General features: G+C 48.6%; 2 protein-coding genes across 2 annotated transcripts in view; one reads left to right on the forward strand and one right to left on the reverse strand.

Moving 5' to 3' along the window:
• LOC100542183 (gonadotropin-releasing hormone II receptor-like) overlaps window positions 1-14,200 on the forward strand; it is a 31,297-nt gene extending 17,097 nt beyond the window's left edge. The window contains exons 5-6 of the mRNA XM_019619572.2: window positions 13,817-13,965; window positions 14,066-14,200. The gene's annotated coding sequence lies outside the window, so the exon portion shown is untranslated. The remainder of the gene's footprint in view (window positions 1-13,816; window positions 13,966-14,065) is intronic.
• The window catches only part of IGDCC3 (immunoglobulin superfamily DCC subclass member 3), an 83,189-nt gene continuing 73,197 nt past the window's right edge, over window positions 13,308-23,299 (reverse strand). The window contains exons 8-14 of the mRNA XM_085233731.1: window positions 20,872-21,119; window positions 20,336-20,500; window positions 15,524-15,712; window positions 15,165-15,269; window positions 14,195-14,333; window positions 13,730-13,937; window positions 13,308-13,570 (exon numbers count right to left, since the gene is read on the reverse strand). Coding sequence (XP_085089857.1) covers window positions 13,406-13,570; window positions 13,730-13,937; window positions 14,195-14,333; window positions 15,165-15,269; window positions 15,524-15,712; window positions 20,336-20,500; window positions 20,872-21,119 — 1,219 coding nt within the window. The 3' untranslated portion in view covers window positions 13,308-13,405. The remainder of the gene's footprint in view (window positions 13,571-13,729; window positions 13,938-14,194; window positions 14,334-15,164; window positions 15,270-15,523; window positions 15,713-20,335; window positions 20,501-20,871; window positions 21,120-23,299) is intronic.

A 23,299-nucleotide genomic window follows, 5' to 3' on the forward strand; every position in this document is an offset into this window, starting at 1 on the left:
GCAAATCCCAAAGAGACTCTTAGCTTCACCTACCTGATGAGAAGCAGCTCCGTTTTGCAGCAGCTGTTTCTATCTGAACTGCTTCTGAAAGCAATTTAGGTATGAACGCAGCCCTCGCTCTTCCGTGGGGCTGATGGTCCTCAGCTCTTCAGATCTGGCTACCAGCAGGTAACCATGGCAGATGAACTGGGGGCTTGCTCCAGGGCCAGTGGAAGGCAGCACTGGGCAGCAAGGCTTGTCTAATGGGCGATACAGCATCTTCTCCATCAATGAGAGGTCCCCAGGTTCTAAGGCCTCGGAGGCCTCTGCAAGGCGCATGGCTCAGAGCTGTGATTTTCAGTCCAGGCTTTTCCCGTGCTTTGCTCTTTAATGATAGGAAAGGGCTTTTTTTTAATCCATCCTCTGCCTTTGCATCACTATCTGCACTGAGGACTGCCCTTACTCCCAAGAAGAGTCCCTTGGGTGGGGACTGATTGAACACAACATGCAATTTGCTGCTAGGTGTGCCAGCGGGGGTCAGGTGCTTGTTGCATCTAAAAGAACCAAAGCATTTACTTTAGAGTACTGAATGTGAAACTGTCAGTGCCTTGGCTGCTTTCCCATGGCAGGTTCATGGCTTTACATTGGCGCATAGACTTCAAGGTGCAAAGAGACGTTGGCTTAGCAGGTGTCTCTCAGACACCACTGCAATAAATACAAATGGTAAATTTTTGGCAATCCCTGCTTTCTCTTAAAATCTAGGGTCTTTATATCTTGGAGAGAGTTATGACAGCGAAAGAAAAACAAATCCATCAGCCACGAGGGGAGTTTGGAAATGTTTTTTTTTAAAAAAAAACACGTAGATTTGATAGGAAATATTGAGCAAAGTGTAAAAGGGAAAATCTCATCTTGTAGAAATCTGACAGCTCCAGTAAAGTCAAATTGCTTCTCAAGGGATATCAGTGGGAGGAAGGAGCCTACTAAAGTCTGAAATTCATTAAAAAAGAAAAAAAAAGGGAAAGAAAATTGTCTACCTTGCCTTAGATATTTTGTTTTTCAGTGCTGAGGTCCCAACAGTCTTTCTCTGCCCAAGCTCTCCTGGTGCCACCAGCCATTTCCAATCGGTGCAAAGAATGGGTCTGATTTTTACCACTGAGGGTTCCAAAGGGTTTAACCATGGTGCTGTGCTCGTCCTCTGGGTACCAGGGGATGGGGCAGTATCCTGCGCAGCTCCTTGCCTGGGGATGGGTAATCACACAGTGGTTTTCAGAAATAAATCCATTGCAGGGGCAGAGAGTAGATGGGGATGCTGAATATATAAAAGTCAGATTATAAAGGCCTGTTAAAATATGCTCGTAGGGAACGACAGCTTATAAGGGCCCTGTTATCTAATTACTTCTGTCAGGCAGAGAATTCTGGACAGCAATTATTTTTAACCAGACCACTGCTGGAGGAGCTTTCTTGCTTCTCAGCACTTCTTAAGGGCAAAACGAGGGGCTCTGTAGAACAAACCTCTGTCTCAAAGGGTTCATTTTTCACTTCTCCAGTGCCTGAAATTGGGGTTACTTCTTTCTTTTTCTGGATTGAACAGGGCACATCTGCACCCCAAAAAGGAACCAGGTGTTAGGGCTGATGGTCCACACAACCATACGAGACCAGCTGGACTTCCAGCACCCGCATGACCTCAGATCTTCCATCATGCTGAGAAGAAGCTTTCTAACCAAATTAGTTCCTCTGTCCCGTACAGAGAGATCCTGGGACAACGTCTCATCTTACAGAGCACTTCAGTCCCAGCTCTTTGACCTGTGCTTGGGGAGCTGCCCCCGTTTTCTCAAGGTCTTTTGAATATCAGTGGGGACGTTCATCATCCCGGGGCATGCAGGAAGGTATTGATCACATATGATGAATTGGTGCGTGTGTCGTGCAGGAGGAGTGATTAGTTAATGGATGAATGATGGCAAAACTTGTGCTTTCATCCCTAATGGCTGCTTGTTCCCTTTCCTGAGGAGGAGGAACTTTGGGTTTTGGGGTGAGGGAAATGGTGCTGTGAAACCACGAGGACCTAACCCAGCAGGTAACACAAGGGGCCACGCTGCTCTTGGTGAGATCAACTTCTCTTCCAGCTTCCCACCGGTGCAACTCCCAAGACCAGCACTGATTTCCCCCCTCTACCTCCTCATTTTTTTTCCCTATACGAACATTTTGGAAGCAAAGCACATTATTCCAAATGCGATTAAGTCGTTTGGAAGAGGATTATGGTGTTTGGGGAATAACACCCTCTTATTCCCGAATGAGATCAGTCACACAGGGAGTTAATCGGGGGCTCTGCTAAGCCTGCAGCCCCACATCAATCCCAACCTTGGCATCGTAGGAAGCAGCAGCAGCCATGCAGCTATGGCTTGCATCATCTCCCAGCATGATTCGTTTTTTTTTCTTTCATCCTCTGATATGTATTTATTATTGAAAATTAACGGGTTTCCTAAATTTTGATTTCCAGGCTGGGACCAAACACAGCTTAGGCGGTTAGCGATGCATATTTATTTCCATCTCGAGCAGGAAAAATATAACTTCCTTACTCGTGTTTCTATAATTTCTTTTCTGCCCATATGCAAATTGCTGGTTTATTTGTGCGAGATTTATGCAGCTAAATGATGGGGAATTATAGAGGCAATTCAGCACTTAGAAAGGAGGGAGACAATTGCTGCAATTTGCTTGTGCCGTGCACTAATTCCTTCAAAAAATGCTTTTGCTCATTTATTTGCACCAATTTCTGCACCCCTAAGCAAGCTTGGAAAATTTTCTCCAGGGTCAGTGCGTAGCAAATGGTGTATATTTCTTTCTGCCCATGCCATCGCCTCCCCATAATCCTTTATAGCAATTAGTAACAATAATGAAATATAGCTGTGATTTCTCAGTGCTGGCTGAAGAAACACAGCCCGTGCTGTGAATCAAGCACATTTTCTGGTCAAATTGGCCATGCGAGCTCGCTGCTCAGGAAGCTTTAAATCCTCCTCTGCATTGCTAGGAGCTAAGCTCAGCAGGGGGAAAAACAGCGTTAGGAGCAGAATTGTTCCCCATTCCTACCCAGGACTTTGTCCTCGCCAAAAACACTCCCCTGTGCATTGCTCGCTTTTGGGACAACATGGGGTCATAGAATCACCCTTGGAAGAGAGTTCTAAGTCCAACCCAACCCATCCCACCGTGGCCATGGGATGGAGATGGGACGTGGGGCAGAGGAGCAAGGCTGGAGGTCCTGCAGGAGGACTTGCTGTGCTCGGACATCACCGGGCAGCTGGTGCCCAACTGTGGGAGAAAGGGAAGTGATTTAGGTTTGACCGTTACCAGAAAAACGTGTGCGGAGGACGGGGCAAAGAGAAGAGCAGCCGTTTCCTATTAGGATAAGAGTAGGTCAGGTGTAGTTAAAACTGAGTAAATGGAGCAGGAAATGTGGCCGTATATTACTCACCCAAGATATATTGCAGACATTAGCTCTGTTTGATCGGGCTGTGCTGAGGTGCGGGGCTGTGGGGTGGCCAAAGCCCAGCTTTGTGCTCTATTAAAATAAATATATGGCCGGTGTTTAATAACGCCGCTGCGTTTGGATGTAATCGAAAGTCTGCGTGGGCTCTTCTGGAAGGCTGTGCATGTAATGAATCCATGCCTTTTGAAGGCGGAAGGTGCGATATTAATACTGTTTACATAGCAAAATAATTTATGGATATCCACTTAACAACGTCACTGACTTCTAATGCATGTCTGCTCCTCCCAGGAGCAGTTGGGGTGTTTCTGGGAGTTGCAGCTGGGCAGGGATGAAGCTCTGCAGCCTTTATTTTTGCTAGGAATTAAGAAAATAATGCACTTTTTTTGGTTAAAAACCACACGTAGGGTGGGCAGCATCACGGGTGAAAATACACTGAGATTCTGGTGCTTGGAGCTTGGGCACTGAGTCTTAACGGAGAGTTGTGCTGCTTCTCAACACAGAGCAGTGGGGATGGGGCTGTGCAGGACAGCCTCTACGGATGGTGCAAATCCATTTGCAAAAAAAATTGAAAAATAATAATAATAAAAAAATGACAGCATGGGCAGAAGGTGCAATAGGTTCGGAAGGACGCTGTCGCCCCGGGGAGATGCCGCCGTGTCCTGTGCGCATTAATGAAACACTTTCTTTCCGGTTAGGACTTGAGTGATGCTCATTGAAAATCAGGCTGCCATGGAAACCAGAGGTGTTTGGTCTTTTGGGAACGCTGTCGGACGGAGGTGCGGGGAGGGGGAGGAGGCGGCTCTGCAAAATGCCCCATTTGCTGTTCCTGGGTCCCCATGGCCGTGGCTGGGGTGGGCAGCCTCGGGATTTTCCTTTCTCTTTGCACTTTGGTTTCTGTTCCTGGGATTTTACAATCACCTTTTGGAAGCACTTGGTGGTGGGGTGGGCTGAAAGGTGATGTTCTGTTTCCCAATGGCCAGAGCTGGTCTGTGTGCTGCACTGCAAGGATTCCCAAATCTCCCAGTGCCTGCGTCTGTCCTCCCAGGGAGGGCTTTACTTCCGAGGTTCCCCCAAACAGTGCACATTAGAAATACCTGGGAGAAAACAGAGGCTGTAAACCAAATCTGGTGATACTCAACCTCTCACCTGTAGAGATTTTTCCTCTTTTTTTTTTCCTCCTTCTTTTTTGAATCCTATAGAACCAAACCCAAAGCCCCAAGCCCAAAATCACCGCGTGTTCAGAAAGTCTCTATCCCTAAACCCATGTGTGAAGGCTGAATTTGCTTCCACCCTGAAGTCTTATGTTCCCTTTACGAGTGCTGGGCTCTGCACATCCAGGGGTTGGACTCAGTGACCCTTAGGGGCCCCTTCCCCCTCAGGATGTTCTGTGGCTCCAGAGCCACATATGTGGGTTTCTGTGGGCACACGTGTCCCTGCAGCTGCTCGAGGTTGGTCTGTATGTTGCATGTGGCTTCGTGCAGTTGTGCCATAGCAAATACAGAAATAACGTGAGGGTTAAAAAAAAAAAAAGTCTGGAGGATGGCATTGTTCGTGCTGGCTAAAATCCTGTGAACAAAGCAAGCGGCGTCATTTCACTTGCAAATTGAGCAGCAAAGCAAAATACCATTTATGAAACTGTAATTTATTCTAGGAAAATCAAGCACTTACAGTGTCTGCTCATCGCAGGTTAAGTTACAGAAAGGGAAAAAATAGATTAATGATGAACGTGACAACATTTCAGGCTCAATCATTGCAGCAAAATCCTGCTCAGGTTGCGTTTCTGTGGCATTAAGGTAGTGATTGCTTTAGGGTTGGAGACGTTGCTCCCACTGGCAGCTGGGGACATCACCAAACCACCAATGGGCACCAAAGCCCGTCACTGGCAGCACTGCAGGATACGCTCCATGGTTCATTGAAAGTCTCCCAAAGCCTGCTTTTGGCACTGGGCTTTGCTCCCTGTCCCTCTCAGCCCTTCCATGGCACAGAGTGGGTTCCTGTTGTGGTTTAGCCTGGTGGGTGGCTTGGCACTGCACAGCTGTTCGCTCACTCCTCCATTCCCGGTGGGATGGGGAGAGAATGGGGAAAAAAAACAAAGTAGAACTCGTGGGTTGAGGTGAAGCTATTTACTATGATAGAGAAAAGGATAATAGTTATGACTGTATATACAAGTGATGCACAAGTGATTGCTCCCAGCCCCTGATGCCACACTGGCCCCTCAGCGAGTGGAAGACCACAGATGAACTCCCACCCCTTTCAAAACTCTCCTTCCATATGGTATGGATCATCATTTTGGCCAGTTAATTCAGCTGTCCTCATTCTGTTCCCTCCATAACTCCTTGGGCCCTTGGCTGAGAGTAATGGCCTTGGCTCCTTACAACGCTGCTTAGCAGCAACTACAAACATCGATGTGTTATCAACATTGTTCTCCTAGACCCAAAACACAGCATCATACCAGGCACTAGGATGAAAACTATTCCATCTCAGCTGGAACAAAGACAGTGCCCCTTCCCTGGAGGTGCCCAAGGCCATGGATGGCAGCCTGGGCAGCCTGAGCTGGTGGGGCAACCAGACCCCAACAGGAGGTCTGGTTAGGGTGAACGGACCCAAGCATTCTGATTCTTACTGCAGGCGGTGGCCACATACCCAATGCTCAGCCCTGATGCCAGCAGTGCACGCCCCTGGTACTGCAGGTGGTGACGGATGCTCCGTGTATCCCTGCTGCCATTGATTGCCCTGAGATCCCAAACCCCAGTCCTGCTTTTCAGGCTGCTGGTGGACCAGTGGGAGGCTCCGTGTGCAGGAACAGGACTGGATTTTGGCTCTGCACCCTGGAGCTCCCAGCTCAGTGCACTCTGCAGGGTCCCACATCGTGCTCCGATGGAACGGAGTTCGCGACCCGGGGAGCTGTTGCCAGTGTAATAGTGTGTCACGTATTAAGGGAGCATGTTTGAAACCACATTATATTATTAAAATTCATAGGAGTGATTTATAGGGTGTTTTAAAAACAGCAGCTTGCCAATATAAATTGGCTTAGAAAAGTCAACTGTAATCCACACAGGTCCAAATAATGACATTTCCTCCAATACATCGAAAAAGCTGAAAAGCAGAAAATAATATCCAGGCTCCAGAGATAAGGCAAGTGCCCAAGGGAGAGAGGACTCTGAAATATTCATGCAGTTGTAGATTGGATGTCGGAAACGGCCGTTCCCAGTGGCTATGTTTAGGGACTGATGAATTTAGTTACTGTACCTTTATATTTATCGCTCAATAAACAAGACAAGCTCCTTTACAACTCCGAGCAAGACTAATTTAGCTGTTTTAGTGCTAAGGAAGTGGCTTTCTGGATCACGCTAGGGTTTGATAAGGAGTGAATTTCATAGGAAATTAGGAGAACTTTAATTCAGCCCGATGGGAGGCAGAGTGCTGGGGTGGAGCTGTACGTAGCGGGGTGGAAAACCCCAAATTCAGGACTCTGGTGGTTAAAAACCAAGGAGGTGGGGGCCAGGACCCCCCCCCAATGCCACACGTGTGGCAATCAGGGCCCCCAGACCCCAGTTTTGTCCCTTGGTGAGCACAGGACTAGCCCTGTCAGACGGCGCTGATGAAGATGTTCCAGCTCGTGGCTTTTAAAGGTTATTTTTCGAGGCAGAGAACAGTGCTGTAAAGGTTTTACGGCAGCTGCGCCGGAATTAAGCGGCGATTCATAAAAGTGTCACAAATGAAACTGTAATGCCTGAGCTGTATTAGCGCTAAAATGACCTTTCAGATAGAGAGGGTTTATGGGATATTATAAATTCCCAACATGCTGCAGGGCTACAACTCGAACAGCAGCAGCAGCAGTATCCGAGGCAGGAAGATGGAGGTTGGTGCCATTGGCCACACCAGTGTGGCCATGGGAACATTTGGGATCCCCAAAACACCCATCCTGAGCATCCTCCTGCTGCAGAGAGCAGGGGACATTTGGGGACCTTTTTAGGGTAACTTCCTGAGAGCGCTAATCATCCCTACAACCCCAAATCAAAGAGAATTAGAAGTATTGCTTGGCTTCTTTTTATTTCTTCAGTTTCTAAGGCGCTAGATTAATATCATCAAGCTTTTTGTTATTGCTCTGAAGGCAGGGGAAGTCCTTTTTTAATGAAAGCTGAGAGCTCTGTGTAATACCCCGACTCCAAAGCCGCTATTTGAAGCACCGTATTGCACAGAACTTACAAGAAAATCCCCGGAGTTAACCAGCTCTGATCTTTCTTCACCTCTTGCGTTGCCACTGGGAAATAAGATCAGTTTTTATGCCCGTGTTTATTAGGAAGTGTGTGTTCAGACGGCGCGTGGCAGGGCGGGCTGTGGGGGCACCTTGCACTCACTGCTTATTGAAAGGCTCTTTCCAGGAGTGATTGCGTGAGAGGCAGGGTTGTGTTCCTGTCTCCATTGGGACCCACTGAGCCCCAAAAAATCAACGTGCAGCCCCGTATCCAGACATTCCCCAGGTGGAGGAAAGCAAAGGGCCCAGCACGGTGTCTCCGTTGCAGCTCACAGTGCTCAGCCCTTTCCAATGGGGTCTGCAACCCATCTGCGGTCAAGGAAGCACTTTGCTTAATTGCCAAGACTTCATTAGCTGTTCTTAACCCAGTTAAGAATCATCTGCCCAACCCGACGTGCTCTGCTCGCTGCCGGCCCCCTCCCTCCCTCCTTCTCCCCTGAGACATTTTAAGGCTGAAAATACCATTTTTCAGCAGGTAGAGGAAGGAACTCAAAGCCTCCTCCATCGGCCATGGGGCCGTCGATGGCTTTGTGCTTCCCAGCCGGTTCCCAGCCCCAACCCTCAGCCCTTACTGACGGCCTTTCGGAAGCCATTCTCTACCGAGAGGAGCCAACCCAGCAGCCTTCAGCGCTGCCATCCCGGCACACCGCGCGGTTCCCACGCTGCGGCCATTCATCTGCTGCGGCAGGAACAAAGCACGGCTCAGGCTGAATAGCTCTAGCTCATTTATTCTAGCTTTATTTTCCTTGTACAAGTAGCCACGGGCTAAAATCTAAACAGAGCAAACTACAAAAAAAAAAAAAAAAAAAAAAAAAAAAAAAAAAAAAAGGGAGGGGGGTTTCCTTTTTTTTTTTTTCTTCCTTTTTTTTTTTTAATACAGAGCTAACAATTGTAGGATCAATGGGATTTCAAATATCAAGACAGTTCAAAGTAAGAAAGGTAGAAAATAAACAGTAGAAAAAAAGTGCTTTGCAATTTGGGTTTTTAACATTACTCTTTAACGGCAGATTTCCAAAAAGGACTGGGACAAAGGCTGAGCATCATCTTTTTTATTACTTTCTTACAAACTCAAAGACACTGCAAGTTCCAGTGACGCAATGATGACCAAAGTAAAATCCCTCAGCCCCGTAAGACTGTGACCAGAGCTCTTAAAATCTTTCCCCCTATCTCTGGGCTTTGCCCTGGCCCACCACCCTTCTTGTACAAAACGAGGTGACCAAACACTGCTCCAGGGGTAACCCTGGAGCCGCTGCTCCAGGTTGCACCGCTGCATGGATGTGATGCACGTTGGCAGCCCACATAACCATGTCCAGAGGTGCTTCCCTTCCCCTTCCCCTATTTCTTTTTAATTTGCCAAGGAAGGAAAATAAATCAGCCGGTGTTGGGTTGCTAGATAGGATCTTTAATCTGCCTCAAACAGCCCAGCACTGGGAGGGATCCGTTTCCAAACCCTGTTTGCACAGATGAAGGCAGTCAGTCGCTCCCCCTGTGCTGCTTGTTTTCATAGGGCTTTCATTTCCTTTTCCCCTCCTTCCTGGGCAGCTCGGCGAGGATCCCAACGCCTGATGAGTTTGAGGCCATTGCCATGAGCAGGGGCAGGGATGGAGGAAAATGCTGTGGGCATGGAGATGGAGTATGCATGGCCACACTGACTGCCTATCAGTTTGAGTGGTGGTAGAAATGACTCCTCAGTAATTCTCTAATTAGCAGTGTGTTCATACATACTTACATAGAATAAATCCGTCGGTGCAATTATGGTCTGATTTTGGGGTGGTCCCATGTGGAGCCAGGAGATGGATTCAGTGATCCCTATGGGTCTCTTCCAACTCGGGATATTCTATGATTCTATGAAATGTGTTACGTTCAGCTCTGCTTTTGCAGCCCTGCACCTCTCCCCCTTATGCACACACCAAGCAGCTGCCACCCAACTAACACCAAAATGTCTCTGGCACAGCATCCCTCATCGTATATTGCCAACCAAAAACATACAGTCCCTCATTACCATCTGGGATGGAATCTTTAAAATTCCCAAACTGATCCAGCACTTAAAGATTTCAGCATCTTTCCAAAACAAGGAAGAAGAAAGGTACGTTAGACAAATAAATACCTGAATCCAACAGCGTGAAAATACCCTGTCACAGCATCAAACTAGTCCCCGTCCAACTAAAGACAACGTGGATACTATCCCTGAGGTAGCAGCCATCTCTGGTAGACTTGAGAGCTCCGAGAATAGGTTGTGCCCATTATGGGTTACCAAAAAAATAAAAATAAAAATAAAAGTCAGTTTTTGGATACCTTCATTCCTTGCTGCAATTTCATCTCACCATAGCCAGAAAAGTGAGGGGCTTCTGGATGTGCCCTGAAAAGGCAGTGGGGTTGAATTAGTGGGTTGAATTAGTTATTTTCTTGTAAAATACTTCAGGACGCGACTCCTGCCCCAACCATGGGTGATTGCCAGCAGCTGGCTTGGGACCCAGAGCCTGCCCTTATCCTCTGCTTCTTGCATCTGGATAAAACATTCTGAGCCAAAAAGAAAAGGGAAAAAGAGAAGGAATCCAAAAGCCGGCAAGCTTTGGGTTGAATGTTTGGGATGTGGTGGAGCACAGCAGTGGAGCTCATCTGCATCTTCTGGAGACCCAACACTCAAAGGAGAAACAAAGCCTTGGTGACACAGTACAGGGAAGGGCTCACAGAACACCTGGGATGAGCATTTTGACACCTGCAGCCTCCCCCCAAAGCCACGTGGGGACCTGCTGTCCTACTTGTCCTCCCAATGGCAGCACACAATCCCATGGTTTCCAGCAAAAACAGGGCAACAGTTTGGTGAACCGAGGGCAGGTCTGACCCTCTGCCCCGAACTGAAACCAAAGACAAGCTCTTATTTTTTTCTCCTTCCTGCTTTACAAATTAAAGCCACTCCAGACAACACTTCCTTCACTTTTTCACAAAAAAGGTTTGCCTACAGCCTGGCTCAAGATGACCCCACAGACCGGCTCTTGCCACCATTTGGAAGTATTTTTTGGCCCAGTTTGGCAGACTCGGGAGGCTTTGATGAGGTGGGGAAGGCAGCATCCTTCTTCTGTCCACACAGCCTCAGCCCTGCAGGGCTGCCCCACCATCAGCATGGGTTGACAAGAGCGTCAAAGAAACCCAACAAGAGGAAGAGCTACACACCTAAAAACAGCCTTTAAAGATTCACATCCATCTTCAAGCGTCTCAAACCAACCCAGAATCTGCACTGGTTTAAGCCATTACATTTCTGCATAATTATTTAAAAAGAAAAAAAAAATCTACTCTCAACGTACTACCATATTCCAACTAGTCAAATGGCACAGCATTTCCCTTTAATAAAAGGAAGTAATGAGAAATACTATTACAATATCACAATAATATGATATTAAATTAATAGCATATTCACAGCTCCGGGGATCCTGAGCTGAAAGCTACTCTAAGTCATGTGTTCACTTTGGCAACAGTACTTCAATGTGAGCTTCGGCGTTCCACACAACGACAAGGAAACGAGAAGCGGCGCCGGGAGCAGGAGAGGAAGAGATTTGGGTTTCTGGTCACGGCTCAGCTCCGGCCCTGTTTCAGTGATGGATGGATGGTGCTGTCCCCATGGCGCACCAGAGCAGGAATACGGCCGGTGGGGTGAGAGGGGCTGCTCGAATCTGGTCTGGAAGCACAGGGACCCACTCACACCTGGCCCTCACCCATCCCCAGGATGCAGCACATGGGACAGGACTTTCCTACCATCCCTTATATTGTATTATTTACACAATTACTGGCAGCATCCCGTTGCCGAATATGAAGGTGGTGGGGGATGCTTCTGACATAAGAGACTCTCCCATTGGTACCATTTAAAAAAATACAATTATTATTTGTCTTAAACTCATTTCTTTTCCTGATTCTTTTTGCTTTTCTCTGCAAACATGGTGACGTTGGATTTGCCACCACCTCTACAAAAGAGTTTAAACCTTCATGCTTGTCTGGTTTTAATAACCACATGGCAGGTGACCTGACGGGCAACATCAGTCACACACCAACCTGGGAGGCTGGGACAACATAGAACAGGCTGCCCACAGAGCTGTGGGTGCCCATGGTCAGGATGGAGGGGGCCCTGGGCAGCCTGAGCTGCTGCAAGGCAGCCCTGTCCCCATCAAGGGGGTTGGACCTAGATGATCATGAATGTCCAACCCAACCGTTCTGTGATTCTAAGAATCTGTGAATCCCAAAATGGTGGCAGGTTGGTGGAGGTCACAAAACCTCTCTTTGGTGTTGGTAGCCCTGCTGCATCGCAGTCAGAGCTCCCATACCCCGTCCTGACAGGAGCAACGAGACCTTGTAGGCCATGCATGGACCACGGTGGCCACTTCAAGATGAGGCCCTGCTCACTGGAAACCCACTCAGGAGCATCTCAGTGGGTTCCGGAAGTGCTGAGCTGGGGTTTCCATGAGCTCCTGGCCACAGGGTGCCCTGGCCTTAGCACAGAGACCAGAGCACCCATCCCACATACACCCAAGGATGGGCCAAGACAGCCATTTGGGACCACCAAGTGGACTCTGTGAGAGCAACGGTGCTGGCAAGCCGCAGGGCATCAACCACCATGTGGGCCATATCCGTGATGGTCCCCAGAGTCTTTAAAGTAAAAAAAAAAAAAACATGACACAAATCTCCACCAGGCGAAATCCCACCGTGCCTAAAATAAAGCTCATAACACCAGCTGCCTGCACGAGAGGCAGGAGGAGGGGGTGAGGACGCACACACACGAATTTCTCGCACACTTGAGGTAGAACATTGCTTTCAAGATTTGGAAGTGCTTTACACAGGAAGGACGACGACAAAAACAACAACGATGCGGCAGGTACAGAGCGGGACGGCTGAGGTAGGACCAAGCTTGTACTGACCAAGTGCTACACTACTTGTTTTTGAACACGAAGGAAGACGCAGGCATTTCTGCTTCCCAGAAGACATTCATTCCGGTTGAGGTAGGTTCTGATTTCACTTGGGTTGTTTATCCAAGTCTTTCAGTAGCCCTCAGGCAGGCTTCCTCTGACACACTTTTTTTTTTTTTTACTTTTTTTTTTTTTCTTCATATTCTATAATCAATCAGCAAAAAAATATCCTGAGAAATAGCGAAAGTGTACAAAATCATCCAATCCACAGAGAGATGGCCTTCCCAGGCCTCAATTTTTGGAGTCAAGTTAGAAGGACTGCTCCGAATCCAGTCTTCTCAAAATAAAAAATAGATCCAAAAAGTAGTCCTAAAGCTGCTGGTCAGGAAGAAGTCTGTGACGCCAAGAGACCGAGGCATCCCCAGGCCATCAGGGACAGGAGTTTGCCAGGCTCTGCAAGGAGCCTTTTACTTAGCAGCTATGGGAAAACCAATCATGACCAGTCTTGGTAAAGCCATCGTTGAAAGAAATGCACCAAGGGGCCTGAGACAGGTCAGAAAGATAAACTTCACAGAGTTTCAAAAAGGCTGTATACACACACACATATATATATATACTCATATATATATATATATATATATATATATATAAAAAATAAAGCAAAACAAAAAAATAACAATCAGACTGTAGAAATCTTCAATTGACCTGAGATTGATGAATCATTGTAAAGACATCACCAGCTGCGGTTTTGGTTTCTGGTAACTCCTACAAGAGGGTTTGAGTCTTGGCAGTTTATCCTTCATTGGCAGGGCCGTGGTGGGGAGCCGAAGCAGCGGGGCTGCCATTGTGAGGGCTTTTTGGGGGAGAGTCTGGCTGCTCCTCAACAATGCTGAACTCGTCCATTGGCAACGTGGATATCTGGGTGTCGTCGTGGGTGGCAGGCAGGCTGTGAGCAGGCTGCAAAGAAAGAAAGTTCACTGATTGTGGCAGGTGACCAGTGCTCTTAGGCATTTCATAGAATCATCATTACGGTTGGAAAAGACCACTAAGATGAGCTAGTCCAACCAGCAACCCATCCCCATCAGGTGCGCTTCTGCCTCATGCTGCTGGACGTACCGTTATTCCCTTGTCCTGCTGCTCTGGACATGGTGATGCTGGGAACAACCTCTCTAGCTCGTTCATGTCCAGCTGCTTTCCGTTCAGGTCCCGCTCGTCCCTGTCCCTGCGGGCGGCCCCGTTCAGGATGATCCCCGCAGCGCTCCTCTGGCTCCTCGGGATCTGCGGAGTCGACAGCTGCTCCTGCACGTTTTTACACATCAGCAGCCTGAAAAACAACAAGGCAATGCCTGAGGGTGAGCGGAGCCAGTGGCTCTCCTTCCTTCCTTCCCTCAAACTTAAATCTGCCTTATTTCTTTGCTACCTTCCTTCACTCTTTAAATCTCTCCTATAAAGTTACATCAGGATCTGTGTGCCTGGGGGGAAGGCAGGGACCACGGTACTGACATCACCAGTGCGGCATTCCCAGGGCTGTGCAATGATGCTGCAGGACGCACAACCCGCTGCACGGTGAGCAGCTCTTACCTTCCTCTGTACCCAAACATGAGGAAAAGGACGCAGAATATGATGCACGTGACGCCGATGTGGATCCCAATGATGATACCAGTCGCAGAGGTTTTGTTGTTCTGTTCATCCTTCATGCAGTCGCACGGGGGGTTCAGCACTGCCAGAGGAAAGAGGGGGAGGGGGTTAGCAGTGAAAGTTTCTTTTTTCTTGGCCTACTTAAGCATTTCCCCTGCTCCTGGTACCCCATGGAGGCTGTGGAGAGCCATCCCCATCACGCAGGCTGCTGTTATCAGACTTTCCCTGGGTGAGCACGGCACGTGGCAGACGGCACAGAGCTGGCAGCTGCCAATGGGGTGAGTATTTACTCCAGCATAGACAGAGAAGTAATAACTCTCTCTTGGAGATATTCCCACTGGAAGGCTTAAAAGAGCTATAAGAGCAGCGGGATGTTTTTTACACATAGATGAAAATGAAAGGTGTGAGCAGTTAGAGATTCCCTCTAGAGATTTCCTCTTCTGCCTCATAATGTAATGCTCATGCACTGCAGCCCTTCTTCTCAAAGCCACGTGACCCCCTTTCTCACCACCAATAAAGCTCAAATGTCCATGGGAGCTGAGCAAAGATGCTCAGTGCGCCATGTCTCTCCTGAGGAGAGCAGTTTTTACCTAATGCTTTGAGGTGTTGGCTTGCTAAACCTAATGAAGGGCAGCCGGGATGGGATCATGGCAAGGGAGCCAAGTCCTACCAGCACAGCATGGTCCCAGCCCCACACAGTCTCATCATTTGTGAGGCTGAAAATAACAGTGACTGAAAGTGGGGCTGTCTGGTGGATGTGTTGCCACTTGCCTCCAAACAGTCTGATTTTTGAGTGGTCCTTTTGAGTCAGGAGTTGGACTTAATGATCATTGTGGGTCCTTCCAACTCAGGATAGTCTATGATTCTATAAATCAGTATTCATTAACTACAAGTGAGAACAGCCTCATCTTACCTGTCCTCTCCACAGTTTCCCTCAAGGACACAAAGCGGACAGTCGAGTTTCCATCCCCATGCTGGTTATAGGCAAGGAGTTTGACCTCATACACCATTGATGCATCTGTTTGGAGAAACAAGAAGGGTATTTCAGGCTTAATCACCAGCATTACCTCCACAGCGTAGCAGTTATTTAGGAAACACACGTCACCCAACACACGAGATGCTGCAAACAAGTCACAAGACAAACTGCACCACCTGCAAAGTGCCCATAAACCTGAGGCAGAGCTGTAGCACCCCTGGCTTAATGGCCGAGCAACACATCTGAGCCCTCCCAGGGTCAGGAGGTGGTGCAGGTGGAGCAGTCAATGCACTCACCCAGGTGGGTAATGTTGTACGCCGTGACGTTGCTGGCCAGCAGCACCGGGCCTGTGTACTGGGAGAGGTGGACTTTGCGGTAGTAGAGCTTGAAGCCTTCGTGCTGGCCCAGTTTGATGGAGGGCTCCCACGTTGCCTGCACGGCCGTGCTGTTAATGACTTTAATAAAGAGGGATGGCATGGCTGGGACTGAAACACAGAGAGAGAGACAGTGGGTTGTGTGCGCTCTGTATCTGTACAATGAGAAATTCCCCACCAGCATTTCCCTGCAGCCACTGCGACAAAGAATGTGCTAGATGAGACTGAGAAAATCAAATTAGACCAGGGCCTGGTTTAACAGCCTAGACTCTCTTCAGGGAGCTGTGTGAATTTCCAGGGGCTCCCTATGCTCAGCTTGGCCGGCACAGAGGCTACTCTGACAAGCAGCTGCAATCCGATGCTCAGCCCTGCCGGGTCAGGGCAGGAATGCAGCCGCTTTGGAAATGCATTCTCAGCTTCCACTTTTCTGCCCTCACCCCGAGGGCAGCGAGGACCTTTCAGAGTGATTAATCCCCACGGGAGGAAGGAACCAGAAAGGATGGAGCCGGAGACATCTGTCTTAAAGCAGAACGTGAGGTATGTATGCTGCTGCCTGGCTGAGCGCACTCGGTACCTGCAAGGGCTTGCAGGGGGTGCTGGGCTGCTCTCCCTGCTGGCTTTCAGAGGGACATTTGGTTCTGTGCTGGGGGAATGAGGAGGGAATGGAGGCACCTTCAGTAAGAGCCCTACTTCCCCGAGCAGCCTGAGCTCCATGCACAGCTGTGGCTGGCACTTACCTGGCTGGGGGGGCGCAGGGGGATTTAGTGGGGAAGATGGCCATGCTGCTGCCCACTGGCACCAAGCCCTGATTCAGAGCCCACCTGGAAGCCTTCTGCTACCATCAGTGGCACTCTGCTCAACAAACCCAAAATCCTGCCCTCGTTTTTGGGGTTACAAACAGCAAAGTGTCATTGCCACTTTGTCCCCAGGTCCCCAAAAGCTGCCCAGTCCCATCCTGCCCCATCAGCTTGGGCTGACAGGCCAAGGTTTGCAAACCAGAGTCATTTTCTTTGAATCAAATAAATCAGTTTTCCAAAGCTGGTTCTGCACAAAACCCCGTGCAGAGCGGTGGCACACAGCACCACGTGCCCCTGAGCATCCTCCTTCCCATCTCCCTCCCTCTCTCCCACACTGAGCACATCAGTGCAGAGATGTGTCTCAGCAGGACCTTTCACTGATGATTTTTTCACTTCATTTCCACACAACTCCCCCAGGCCAGATGCTCCCATCAGCTCCTGTGCCTTTTTCAGAAGGTGGATGGATGGCAGCAGGCACTGTGGGCTCTGTCTTGCCCAAGGGCTCTGCTCCCGCATGGGTTTTTGGGCAGGGAGCTTGGCTAAACCCAGCACAAAAATCACCGAGCAGAACAACAGCCCTGCTCGTCTTTCAGCCTTTAGCCAAGAGAAGGCTTTGAGGCAGAGCTATTTTCCAATTCTGAGCGATTATAAGCTCAAAATACCTCAAATGTGAGGGCTGGTGGACTTGCATTGCACTGACGCTGCTCTTTATCTGGTTTTCCCCACAGGTCTCTAAACGATGAGCAGTGAAACCCGGCCCTGACACTGTCCTTTGGCACAGAGTTCAGCACAGCCATTTAGCGAGCACTGCTGAAAAGCAGATGAAATGTGGCCGTGTCAGTCCGAGACTGACAAGAGCTAAAAAGGGCACTGCCTCAATTTAATAGTAAAGTCAGAACAACACAGCACAACAGTTGCCCTTTTCCCAGGCACTGAGAGCCCAGGTGTTCCCTCAAGGAGATTTAGGGGAAGGCAAAGAGATTTCTGCTGGTGAGTATCCCAAAAAGGTGCCCTCTTTCTCTGAGCCAGTGGAATAACATAAACACGTTTAATTTCTCTCAGTTCCCATTAGGGCAAAATAAGAAATTGGATCTCCCCTCTGAGAAGTCAAACCCTTGCTCAGAGCATCATTTCCTGAATCATCAGTGAAAACACCACAGAAAGGGAAACTGCGTTATGGAGAAAGAAATACTAGCGTGGCCCATCCTCATTTGTGAAGAGTTGGCTTTATTTTATGGTTGCAGAGCCTTACATTTAATAAAAACCACAAGAATCTCTCTCCTTCAAGGTATGAAATATATAGTATTTATTCAAACTCTGAGTATATATATGTATAATATTGATTATATGGACGTACTTTAGGATGCACGTGCTGCTTATAATGTCATTACACAAATAAGTGTATACAGATGGAGTATATCTGTGTGTGCAGCAATATATGTACACACACGAGTGTATATGTGCTTCACAGAAGTATATATAAAACATAATATGACTCTAATATAAGTAAGGCATCTCCCTCATGCTAAGGGCTGGGATATTCGTTTTCCTCTTCTGTGCTGTTTGGAATTTTCCCCAGGTCATTTCAACTTTCTTCTTGAAGGTGTCTTTAGCCGAAGGTGACTAAAGGAACAGTCTTCATCCTAGAGAAATGTCAAAAAGTCCTGGAGAAAACCCTAAAAAGCATTAAAAGACAAGAACAGGACTGCATGCTGCTTAATGAAGCGCACAGAGTCTGAGATTTAAAATACCATGGCATAAAGAAGCCCTGAGCCGGGCACAAAAGCTCCCAGGAAAGCACTGGGTTGCCAAATTGAGGAAGTCAAAGGGTTTCCTATGGCGAGTGCTCCCTGCCTACCCAGATCCCAGCACCAGCACAGGAAGGGCACCAGGCAGAAGGGCCACCAGTGCTGGGGGGAGGAAGAACAGCGAGGAGGCGAGCAGACCTTTCTAGCAAGGAGAACAAGGTTGTCTTTTTTGGTTTCTCTGCAGCACCTTGCTGCCTTCCTCTCATCCAAAGTTATCACTGGCCACAAAGGGAGGGGCACTGTGCTTACAGAAAGCGTTGGGATCTTCAGCCATGTACACTGTCTGAAAATCAGCCCTGCTCTGAGAACCACACCAGCATAACATGGTCACTGCAAGGTGGGTCTGAGCAGTTCCAGCTGCCCACACCTCTGCCAGCAGCTCTGACAAGCTCTGTGGAGCTGAGCTATATCCTGCAGCCAAAAGGAGCCCTCAGCCTCTTTCCAGCAGAGCAGGACAACTCTGCTCCCTTCCAAGGCTGTTTGACAGTATGGCTTCACAGCTCCCCAAATACAAAGGGTCACTGCTCTTTGGTGTAACCTGGGAAGAAGACACAGTGTGACATGGCTTGGCTGTGCATGAGAAGGGGCATATCTGCAGCAAAACCTGAGTTTGGTGGCCAGAGCTGCTAGATCCTGGCTCCCTGCCCCTCTCAGCTCTGTGAGCAATAGTGAAGCAAAGCGAAAAAACAAATTCAGAGAGAGCCAGCACTGTCCTCTGCACCATGTCTGCTTGCAAATCAAGCCAGAAGTAGGCTTGTAAATCTCCTTTTATCATCCTGAAGGCAACCCCAGGTTGAGTGATCTTAACCAGGCCAGCTTGTCCATCCTGAACACGTAGCTAATTGCTGCAGGTTCATTAACACAGAATAAGACTTTTTAAAGGGTAGTAGAGCAGGACAACGATGCTTTGCAATTTCAGAGAGCCTGGAAATTTATGATCCCATTACCAGATACTTAACTATTCCTGCTGTGATTGAAGGTAATAATGACAAAACGCCCTATCTTGCTTGACTCAAACTTCAGCAGAAGCACCAGACTCTGTGAAGCATGGCTGGCTTTTAGCTGCAGTAGCTGAACTCAGAGCATCGGGTCAAGGAATTTCAAGTTGCAGCTTGGTCAGTTCCTCTGTCTCTAAATTGGAAGGAAAAACAAACTCAAAGGGTGACTGATTCCCTGTGGAGCACCAATAAAATAAACTTGCAAGGCAAGTATCTAGTGGTGGTGTTGCTTAAATGCTGTAGTAAATGGCTGCAACAGCTTAAGATGGAAGGAGGGCCGGATTCCCCACCTGTAAGTCAGTGTACTCTTTCATTTAATCCTACATTGTACTCTTATGACCTCTCTGCTGCAAATTTCTAAATACTAAGTGTTCAGGAGAACAATGGCAGGCTCCTAGGAAATGACTCTCAGTGAGACAAGGACTTAGAGGTGCTGGAGAGGCACATGAGACGATAGGAGAACATTCTCCAAATGCCAGCAGCCAGATGGGTGATGGTTGCAGATCACACTGAGACTGTGGTTTCTGGCTGGTGTCCATACACAAGTGCCCTGCATCAGAGTTCCCACTTTAACTGGGGAAGCAAACTGGTGGCCACAACTGGGAGGCCACGGCAGAGAAAAGACCTGGAGACCGACCTAACTTCCCACTGAAACAGAGGGCTGCTCCAGGGCAGGAGCTCATGGGCCAGGACAACCCAACTCAGTGTGCTTTCTCAAAGACAGAGTATAACAAAGTTTAAATTCAGAAAAGCATGGCACCTATCAGGTAAGAGCTGTGAGTACCAGAGCTGCAGACGAACTTCCCCAAGAGGAAATGTGCATTTAGCAAGCAGTTTAGGAAAAGCCCACAGCTGCTGCAAGACGAATGAGAGGACTGACTTGTACTCACACTCTGCTACAGCATTAGTGAGTAAAACACAACATTTAAGGCTATTGGTTGATCCCCATGTAACAACAGTAAAAGTGAGCTTTAAACAATACTCCAGAGTGTGAGAAGAGCAGAAATCAGGAGCAACAACAACACAGGCTGTGTGCCAAGGCGCTGGGGAATGGGTATCAGGGTGAGTGGTGCTGCTGCTGTGCACAGCAGGTTTCAGCATCTGACAGCCCAAGCGCAAAGCGATCCTTACCTTCTCCCAGCGTGCTCACCACTGTGACTTCTGAGGCTTTGCTGGCACCCCGGGAGGTGTAAGCCTTTATATAGAAGCTATAGCTGGTCGAGGGTTCTAAATCAGTCACTAGCTGTTGGAAGGTGCTCTTGCTAACAGCCTCCTGGTACTCCATCTCCACGGGATCTAAGTTGAAAGAAAGAACAGAGACACATTAGACTTTGCAAGAGGTAAAGGGATTAAAGAGATTTTGTAAGCAGTAAGTTTGGTCCCTAATGAAAAGACCCTCTTTTGGGTCCCTATGCCCTCTTTCGGGTGCCTCTTTTCCTTACATTTCTGTGCGCTTTGCCAAAAGGTGGTGCGATTTGATCATTCAGCTTCACTCTCCCCACCCTTCTGCTACTCATACCACCCCCTTATTGCCCCACCTGTCTTTCAGAAACATGGAGGAGATGGAGTTGATGGCAGCACTGCAGTGCAGATCTGGTGCATCTATTGGACCTCGCTGCTAAATTCTGCGAAGGCTGAGGAAGCTCTGGGCAGCGGGCAGACCATACCTGCAGCTTTCCGGATGTGCAGCACGTAGCCGATGATCTCCTTGGTGTTCTGCAGAGGCTCCTCCCAGGATACCTGGATGGTGGTGGCAGAGACCGTCTCGGCCCTCACGCTCTGCGGGGGTCCAGGCAGCCCTTCTGCCCACAGGACCGTCAGGCGGGCGCTGGCCTGCGTGGAGCCGGCGCTGTTCTCGGCGATGCATTGGTAGATGGCTTCATCCGCCTGGTTGATCCCATAGATGGACAGAGTGCTGCACGGGGACACGAGAGGGCCAAGCATAGAATCATCAAGGTTGGAAAAGACCTTAGGTTGTTGGGTCCAACCATCAACCCATCACCACCATGGGGATTACGTGAGTTCCCAAGGACACTCCTACCTGAATCCATGCTGAAGAGGTGAAGGCTAAGCCAAGCCTGACTGCAGCCAGAATGCCCCTTGGTGATGCTCTAATTGTATTACAGCACATTAGAGCGGTCTTAGGGTGACAGGAGAATTAGCTGACCTGTTCAGCAGGGTTACGTGCTCAGCTCCTAGCTCTGTATTCTCAAAAAAACAGTCACCACGAGCCCAAAGCCAAAGCCCATGAGTGCAGTGCAGGTTGAATGCATCTGCAAAAACCCTCAGTGCATTTTCCATGTATCAAAGACAGCCACAGGCTACCCTGCTGGAAAACAACCCTAAAATAGGGAGAAAGCCACTGAAGCACCTCTTCCCCAAAAGACAGCGCTCCTGAGCGCGGTGCCCATCTCCGCACCACCTCTGGGATGCTGCTGGTGGCTTGATGGGCACATAGACAACTAGACTGCACGTACACCTGGGCACCTGAACTGATTTATTTCAGAGGTGAAGCTCCTGCTCGAGCCCCCGGTCCAGTTCATTTGCATTTTGGCAGAACATCTGGGAGACCTCAATGCCTCTCAGTTTTAGCATCATCTCTTTGCCTTGTGCCAAAGCTTACACGAGCCTTTTGTTCACTGTTTTTTCTGCAAGAAATGAGCCAAACCTAACCAAAACCACACCTGCTGCTTCTGGGAAGGATGAGACCAGTTTCTTCTCCTGAGGTGAATTCCAGGTGGACTTCAGAGCTGAGTGCACATGAGTAAATCATGAGCACCTCTGCTGATGCGAGGGGCACTCTGTGGTTTTTAGGGAGTCGTAATCAAAGCCGTCCTTTATGCAAATGAAAGACAGTACATGGGAGGTGGCAATGATAAATAACCCGCCTGGATGACAGAATGAATGCTCCTAATGGCAGCAAAATATTGGTCTTCCAGTGTTAAAATTTATTATCGCTGTTGATTTAACATTTGTATTTCTGCCTTGCAAATTATCTGGACCATGGTGAGTGAGCAAATGTTTAACAGCCATCTATTTATGCCCCGTGCCTTTGTTTCCTTGGAAACATTGTAAATGGAATATCAAATGTGATGGTTTCAGCTGATATGGTGATTTTACAGAACCAGCCCTAAGCCCCTCTCATCGCCACGGGCTCAGTAGATCTGATTAAATGGAAGGGGAGCCCTGGCGTGTGGCTCAACTCAACAGCCCGACTCCAGCGAGGACAGATGGCAGGAGGCAGGATTATGCAGTGCAAGAGCTGCACTTGCAGCTCTGCATAAAGCAGATGTGTGCAGGGAGCAGCGGTGTTTCCTCCTGCCCTGTCAATGTGGGGATTATTTCTGCACGGCTGCAGTGCATCTGGGCACTGGGAGCAGGCAGCCAGGGTTGGCATGCACACCAAGAGCAGTGTTAAGCACAAAGCCAGCCAGGAACAAGGACCATTTATCTGCTGCATCCAAGTGTACTTACTTATCTGCTTTGCATTTAAAAGACAGTGACAGGAGGGAAAAGGGGAGGATGCTTGAGATGCCTTGGCAGAGCCCCGGCCATCCTCTGCAGAGTGCTAGTGGGTGCCAAGCAAGAAGGAAGAGAAATAAGGCAAATTCCCCCAAAGTGATCATGAAGATAGCTGCAAATATGCCTCTGGCTTTGAAAAGTCCATCTTCATCGTGATTTACAATGAAAAACAAAACAACTGGGTTTGGCTGTACAATGAGTCACCTGGAAGGATGCACAAGCAACAGGGTCAGTAAAGCTGCCAGATTTGCAGCTCTGCCTATAAACCTGGGGGAGGAGCAGAAATCAAGTGAACAGGATGCCCAGCATCTAAACACCAGCTCTGTGAACAACAGTTTTTCTCCCTTCAACCCACAGACAGAGCCCTACAAGGGGCTGCCAAGCTGCAATACGAGGAGTTGGCAGTGGGTTATGGGAATCCCAGTGCTACTCTCTTTGCTGTTCACCCCTTTGCATCTGAACTACTGACACATTCTGCCTACCTCACACGAAACCCCTGGGATGCAGAAGACGCTTTTTTAGTTGTTCTCTTTTTCTAAGGAAGCTCCAACAAAAGGAAAAGATGTGGCTGCT

The sequence above is a fragment of the Meleagris gallopavo genome, chromosome 12 (assembly GCF_905368555.1).
Source record: "Meleagris gallopavo chromosome 12, MGAL_WU_HG_1.1, whole genome shotgun sequence".
Classification (NCBI taxonomy): domain Eukaryota; kingdom Metazoa; phylum Chordata; class Aves; order Galliformes; family Phasianidae; genus Meleagris; species Meleagris gallopavo.